General features: G+C 43.7%; 1 protein-coding gene across 1 annotated transcript in view; it reads right to left on the bottom strand.

Annotated features, from left to right (window-relative positions):
- Nucleotides 1-4,967: 4,967 nt before the first annotated feature.
- The window catches only part of LOC138663796 (zinc finger protein 773-like), a 52,812-nt gene continuing 49,740 nt past the window's right edge, over nucleotides 4,968-8,039 (bottom strand). Inside the window, exon 7 of the mRNA XM_069750138.1 lies at nucleotides 4,968-6,807. Coding sequence (XP_069606239.1) covers nucleotides 5,873-6,807 — 935 coding nt within the window. The 3' untranslated portion in view covers nucleotides 4,968-5,872. The remainder of the gene's footprint in view (nucleotides 6,808-8,039) is intronic.

Raw genomic sequence — 8,039 nt, 5'->3', positions numbered from 1 at the left:
CTCCTCCAGACTCCTTATATTCCAGCAGAGTCTGACTCCATTCTTATGTGCATTTATCAGATCAGAACAGAGAGAAGAGAATTACGAATTAACTGCCGGTGTATCAACTGACTGAAAAATATTAGAAGGCTGTGCTCGCCAAGCCGCCTCTCTAGCATCCCAATCCATCATATAGAATGTCAATACTCACTAGATAGACTGGTGATATAATGACGGGGATCTTAATTTTGTCCATGGCCATTATAAATGGACAGGTTTACATTTTTTTCTGGTTGCAGGGAAAGGTTCCTGTTGCTGTTGGAGAGGACAGGGAGCTTCTGACATTGATGTTTCTTAGATTTGGGGTCTGCCTAAAACACAGAAGTGGGAGGTCTGGAAATATGGATTGTTATCAGGCATCTTTTTGTAATAAAGGTTGTAATTTCCATGCTGCTCCCCCAGATTTCGATTGTAAGTGACTACTAGATGTAACCAGTTGCTCTCTTCTTTGGATTTGAATTGTAGATGTTTCCTTGACATTCTGGTGGCTCTTGCAATCTAGTTTTCAATTGCACTTGGATGGTAGCCCTGATTTAAATAGGTCTTTCTGAGGCCACCAAGGGGTCTGTCTCTGTCGGGTTGGATTATATCTGATGGCTTGACTGTAGACAATAGAGGTTTTTTATATGTTCTGGATGAAAACTGTCCCATTTAAGGTATGTTGGATGGATGGTCAATTGGCTTCTGGTTCAGGGACCTCTCTAGGTGAGGGGACAAGGCTTCTCTATACTGGCACTGAAAGGAAAGAGGAGTGAGGAGCTGTGTGGAGATGTTAATGTTGTCTTTTAGTTGTTTTTCTGTTATATGGGACTAAGGGTTCAGCTAGGAAGACGTATCATTCGGAAGTAGATCGAAATGCAATGCTCAGACTAGCCAGCAACTCTCCCAACCTGAGTGAGACCACTGCATAGAAACACATGAAGAAGTCATGCTCGGGTCGGGAGAGCCACCAGCCCATCCAAGCATTGCATTTCAATTTTCGTCTGATTTATACAGCTGTCTGAGCCCTAAGTGGTCTGACACTGTATTTTGAAGACACAGAAAACTAGTTAATGTTACTTGCATGGGGCTTCAGGTCAGTGGACTTGAACGGAGGATGTGCTGATGCTGCATTGTTATGAATAGGTAATTCAGAACCACAATGGACCTTGAAGTTCAGAGCACTCAAGTGACCTGACAAAAACCACAAAACATAGGACGAGCTCTGAGACGTGGGAACTCTGCTGACCGCAATCCCTAAACCTATCAAACCACACTAGAGGTAGCCGTGGATTGCGCCTAACGCTCCCTATGCAACTCGGCACAGCCTGAGAAACTAGCTAGTCCTGAAGATAGAAAAATAAGCCTACCTTGCCTCAGAGAAATTCCCCAAAGGATAAGGCAGCCCCCCACATATAATGACTGTGAGCAAAGATGAAATACAAACACAGAGATTAAATAGATTTAGCAAAGTGAGGCCCGACTTACTGAATAGACCGAGGATAGGAAAGATAGCTTTGCGGTAAACACAAAAACCTACAAACAACCACGCAGAGGGGCAAAAAGACCCTCCGCACCGACTAACGGTACGGAGGTGCTCCCTCCGCGTCTCAGAGCTTCCAGCAAGCAAGCAAAAACAAAAAAGCAAGCTGGACAGAAAATATAGCAACAAAAGTAACACAAGCAGAACTTAGCTTATGCTGAGCAGACAGGCCACAGGAACGATCCAGGAGGAAGCAAGACCAATACTAGAACATTGACTGGAGGCCAGGATCAAAGCACTAGGTGGAGTTAAATAGAGCAGCACCTAACGACTTAACCTCATCACCTGAGGAAGGAAACTCAGAAGCCGCAGTACCACTCGTGACCACAGGAGGGAGCTTGATCACAGAATTCACAACACTGCATATTGGAGGGGTGACACAGGGAATGGAGTGATGCTGCCTGTACAGAGCTGCATATTAGGGCATTGCACATGGAAGAGGGTGATGCTATATGCAATGGGGTGTATGTTAGGGGCTTGCATAGGAAAGGGGGTGATTTAGTTGGGGTGCTTGCTCAAGGAAGAGGGTGATACTTGCACAGGGAATTTGCCGATATTGCATGCATGATGCTCATTGTTGTGGGGCTTGCAAAGGGAAGTGGTGATGTTACTTGCAAGGGGCTGCATGTTGGCGGCTGTACAAGGAAGAACCTGCTGTTTCTTGCGTGGGGCCGCATGTTGGTGAGCTATGCAGTGAAGTGATATTACTTTCATAAAACTGCAGGTGGAGGGGTCTCTGCACAGGGAAGAGATGATGTCAATTGTGTGGAGCTGCATGAGGGGTGGGGCTGAACAGTGAAAGGAATGATGTGGGCGATCTGAAGGGAGGGATTGATGTTATTTACATTACTGTCTACGAGAAGGGGCTGAAAGATGAGGAGCGAATCATGTTTCGCACATAAAAGTTTTTCTCGTTAACATTGGGAGAAACAGGACCGTGGGTGCCTGCACTGCCAGTAGAAGGCTTGAAAATTGGTTAAAAAAACTGTTAGCTTTATATTATGACATCTTTTTGCATTATTTCAGGGAGTGATATTGGTGTGTAGAAATACACGCACTCTCAAGTAGGCAATAGAGGTCACACAGGCACCGGATTCTTGTGTCAAAGCAGTATGAGGTTTATTGAACTCCACAAACTTAAACAGCTCTTTAAATTAAAATCGCCTTTTCCCGGCACATACGTAATAACAAAAATCACAGTCCTTTTCCAAATAAGACAAAGCAATAAAGAGGTCTCACCCAGGCGGAAATTCAGGTCCTGTTTCAGGCTCGGTTGGTTCATATTTACTCTTGACTCAGACACAGATGATGTAGTCCTGGTTCGATCACACAAAATGGTTATTGTCCACAACAGCCAGTGACAATTGCAGTTTGGTGTGCATGACCTGTGCAGTCTCCTCTCAGAAATTCTGGCTCATCTCTCTGCAACTACAATGCAACCTACCCTGCTTAGCTTCCCCAACTGACTGACCAACAAATGAACACAAGGCCTGGCTCGAGACATAGCTAGCCAGATGTAATATAATCAGTACCTCCAGTAAGAGGTTGCAACCCTGTCCTACTTGGATTTCCTACATACCCTCCCCCTTTGCGCCAAAGCCATTGGATGACCACTGTCTGCCAAGCCACGGTGCCTCTCCAGATTGCTGTGACCTGGTATCTCAGAACCTAACCTTATTCTGGTGTACCAATTTCTGTTAGTAGTGTTTTTGGAAAGGTTACAAATTTCCTGCTACTTTGACACCCACAATGCTGAATTTTTACTGGGCTAACCAGCAAAAGGTTTCTAACAGGTCCCCATCCTTCTATTGCATTAGTAAGTTTATATAATATATTAGAAAGGGCTTCCTTTTCCCTGGTCAGTGTACTTTATAGTTGACCTTTTCCACCACCTCATAGGTCCCCTGCCACTTGGTAAGGAACACTTGGTAAGGAACACTGTGGACACTCACACAAGTACCCGATCCCCAGGCTTAAATTGTTTGACTGGAGCAAATTGATTATAACCCCGGGATTGGGTATCTTGTGCCATGAGGATTCGTTCTTTTACCTAGCCTCTCACTTTGGCCCCTCGACATAACAAATCATTATGCTTGTCCAAATGCAAAAAACTATTATACACTCCAGGCTCCTGTGGAACACAATTTAACCAGCCTACATTTTCCAGAGTACCTTTTATCATTAAAGGTACCGTTACGCTAAACGACTTACCAACGATCACTACCAGCGATACGACCTGGCCGTGATCGTTGGTAAGTCATTGTGTGGTCGCTGGGGAGCTGTCACATAGACAGCTCTCTCCAGCGACCAACGATCAGGGGAACGACTTCGGCATCGTTGAAACTGTCTTCAATGATGCCGAAGTCCCCGGGTAACCATCGGGTTACTAAGTGCAGGGCCGCGCTTAGTAACCCGATATTTACACCGGTTACCATTGTAAAAGTTAAAAAAAAAAAAAACGTCACCGCTGTGCTCTGCTTTACGGCCGGCGCTGACAGTCAGTGCAGGGAAGCTGACGGCGGGGGACGTGACAGACATCGGAATGTGAGTATGTAGTGTTTTTTTTTTTTTTTTTAAACTTTTACAATGGTAACCAGGGTAAATATCGGGTTACTAAGCGCGGCCCTGCGCTTAGTAACCCGATATTTACCCTGGTTAAAAGTGAACACATCGCTGGATCGGCGTCACACACGCCAATCCAGCGATGACAGCGGGTGATCAGCGACCAAAAAAAGGTCCTGATCATTCCCCAATGACCAACGATCTCCCAGCAGGGGCCTGATCGTTGGTCGCTGACACACATAACGAGATCGTTAGCGGGATCGTTGCTACGTCACAAAAAGCGTGACGTTGCAACGATATCGTTAACGATATCGTTATGTGTGAAGGTACCTTAAGTCTCTGAGCTGGTCAGTCCCAAAGTTGTCCTGGAAATCTTCCAGGTCAGGGACATTGGCTTCAGGGGATGCTTCCTCGCCATCCTTTCTAGCCAGTACAGTGAAAGGAAATTAATCGTTTACATCATGTGACCTTGTTACCTTGTTACCATAGCCAACTCTTGGTGGCATACTAGAATACTGGGTGCTACAGTTTTAGCCCATAAGTCCCAAACAATAAAGTCATGTCCACTAACAATAGAATACAATAAGTCTTTGACTACTCCCACTTCGTACCAGTCTGTTCACGTGTTGACCATGGGATAGTTCACTGCATCTACATGGATACACCATACCCCAACTCCTTCCCAGTAACTAGCACATGAGCAAGTATGGCCCTTATCAGGGTCACAAAACTTCCTGAGTACAAGAGTCCACTGTAATCAACAGTGCTCTTTGGGACTATGCTCCACATTCAAACACCATTTGTAGAGACTCACCCTCAGCAGTGGGCACTTACTTAGCACAAGCAAAACAAGGTATTGTTTATTACGTTTCTACACAATCCACATGAAAATGCTTTCTCCAGCTTAAGAAAATAAAACACAACAGGTTGTCTTCAGCCCCAAACATGTAATAAAGCACAAAGTCTTTTTTTTCAGGATAGGCACAGTACATTAACACAGTTGTACTCGCTCCACCCCACCAGCTCCAAGACACAGACTGCTCAGTTTCCCCCTATTGACTGCCTAAAAATGAATACAGAGCCTGGCTTTAGGCTAAGTGCACATAAGCAGGACTTCCAGTGCTAACTTTTAACCTTGTCCAACCTGTCTTCCCTACAATAACACAGCTCTACTACATTCATACATTTACATACACACACAGCTGTTACATATGCACGTGTACATACACACTTCTTCATGCACAGACAGCTCTGATGCATGTGAACATGTAAAACACACACTGTGTATACATTTTGCAGTTCCTTCCATAAAAAGAATGAAAGGTCCTAGAGCTACTCGGGTAGAAGGTTTTTCATCTATTCGCTAAGCACATTCAGCCTCTTTGAAGAGCCTGGTGGCTTCCTCTCCTGCTCTGCACCAATCATATAGATCAGTATGGAGCAGGAGAAGAGAGAGCAGTTCTCGTAGTGATTGGGAAGGACGCTACCTCAGCATTTTCCTCCATCACAGAAAGCTGCCTCTAGACTATAAGACGCACTTACTTATTAGAAAGATTTTTTTCTTGTTAAAAGTGCATATTTTAGTCCAAAAAATACAGCAATTTCCAATGTAATTTCCCTTTCTCAATTATACAACTGTTGAGGTTTTTTGTTTAACAACTTATCAATAAAATAGATGGTTGCTTCACATGAGAGTTATTGGTTGATGGTCAATAAAATATAACTTTCCAGTAATTAAAGTTTCATATTCTAGGTATGATAATGGCTGCTCCCAGTGTGGGATTTTTGATGTTTAAGAAGGTACCATTTTTGGTTAAAACATTTCCCACATTCTGTACATGAAAAAGGCTTCTCCCCTGTATGAGTTCTCTGGTGACTAACAAGATGTGATTTCTGGTTAAAACATTTCCCACATTCTGAACAAAAATATGGCTTCTCCCCTGTGTGAGTTCTCTGGTGCTTAACAAGAATCGATTTCCGGTTAAAATATTTCCCACATTCTGAACATAAATATAGTTTCTCCCCTGTGTGAGTTCTCTGATGTGCGATAAGATTTGATTTCTCTGTAAAACATTTTCCACATTCTGTACATGAAAAAGGCTTCTCCCCTGTGTGAATTCTCTGGTGTGTAACAAGATGTGATTTGCAGATAAAATATTTCCCACATTCTGAACATAAATATAGTTTTTCCCCTGTGTGAGATTTCTGGTGTGCATTAAGATTTGACTTTTCTGAAAAACATTTTCCACATTCTGAACATGAATATGGCTTCTCCCCAGTATGAATTCTCTCATGCCTAACAAGAATTGATTTCTGTCTAAAATATCTACCACATGTGGAACAAGAAAATCTCTTCTGCTCAGTGTTAATTTTTCGATGTTTAGCAAAACACTTTTGGAGAGGAAAAATATTTACATATTCTGAATGTGTAATTTGCTTCTTTGCTTTAACAGCAGTTAGTTTCTCAATGCCTCTTTTGTGACTTTTATTTTTCTTAGGTGTCTGTAATGAACCAGAAATTAGGACCTCTTTCATAGGATCAGATGATAGATTTCTGCTGTGAAAGGATGATATTATATCTGGAGTTATGATCTTCACTTCAATTGAATCCGGTGTGATCTCAAGGTCCTCTGATTTAAAAATTGAAGCTGTTAGCTGTCCTTCTGATCTCCTGTCACCACCATCTGCCAAAAATAAAACACATTTTTATTTTTCAATAAAATGTCCTGAAATTTATATTTTTGAACACTGGTACTTAAAATGTCTGTAGAAATGTAGTAAAAATCCATAATACATAAGACAATGAGAGTTCCCAGTATAAGGACTCAATCATTTGCAAGAAAAACAAACGAGTGCAGGTCGATAAAAAATTGGATTGCACTCTGACCAATGTTATTCAATGGTTATTCAATGACCCATTCACTACAGGGTCCAGTATAAATTCATCTCTCTCACCCACAAAGCTCTCCACAGTTCTGCACCACCTTATATCTCCTCTCTCATCTCTGTATATCGCCCTACACGTGCCCTCCGTTCTACAAATGACCTAAGGGTACCGTCACACTATAACATTGCGATCGCTACGACGGTACGATTCGTGACGTTCCAGCGATATCGTTATGATATCGCTGTGTCTGACACGCAGCAGCGATCAGGGATCCTGCTGAGAATCGTACGTCGTAGCAGATCGTATGGAACTTTCTTTCATCGCTGGATCTCCCGCTGTCATCGCTAGATCGGTGTGTGTGACACCGATCTAGCGATGCGATCCAGCGATGCGTTCGCTTGTAACCAGGGTAAACATCGGGTAACTAAGCGCGGTCCTGCGCTTAGTTACCCGATGTTTACCCTGGTTACCCAGGGACCTCGGCATCGTTGGTCGCTGGAGAGCTGTCTGTGTGACAGCTCCCCAGCGACCACACTACGATTTACCTACGATCACGGCCAGGTCATATCGCTGGTCGTGATCGTAGGTAAATCGTATAGTGTGACGGTACCCTAAGACTAACATCTCCCGTAATCCGAACCTCGCACCTCCGTCTCCAAGACTTCTCTCGTGCTGCGCTAGCTCTCTGGAATGCACTTCCCCAGACGATCAGACTGATACCTAGCCCCGACCTATTCGAGCGTGCTCTAAAAACCCATCTCTTCAAACAAGCCTACCACATCAACTACTCAGTAAACTAACTTTGCCCTGTTCCCTCCTTCCAAATATTATTCTGAATCTGCACCCTACTATTCATCTGTCTCCACTCCCTCCATGCACATGATAACTGCACTTAAAGGGACTCTGTCACCTGAATTTGGAGGGAACAATTTTCAGCTATAGAGGCGGGGTTTTCGGGTGTTTGATTCACCCTTTCCTTACCCGCAGCCAGCATGCAGCCAGCGGGTAAGGAAAGGGTGAATCAAACAC

This window comes from Ranitomeya imitator, chromosome 2, assembly GCF_032444005.1.
Source record: "Ranitomeya imitator isolate aRanImi1 chromosome 2, aRanImi1.pri, whole genome shotgun sequence".
In the NCBI taxonomy this organism is placed as follows: Eukaryota; Metazoa; Chordata; class Amphibia; order Anura; family Dendrobatidae; genus Ranitomeya; species Ranitomeya imitator.
Note: the sequence above shows the minus strand (reverse complement) of the source record. Positions and strands in the feature narration are given on the sequence as shown.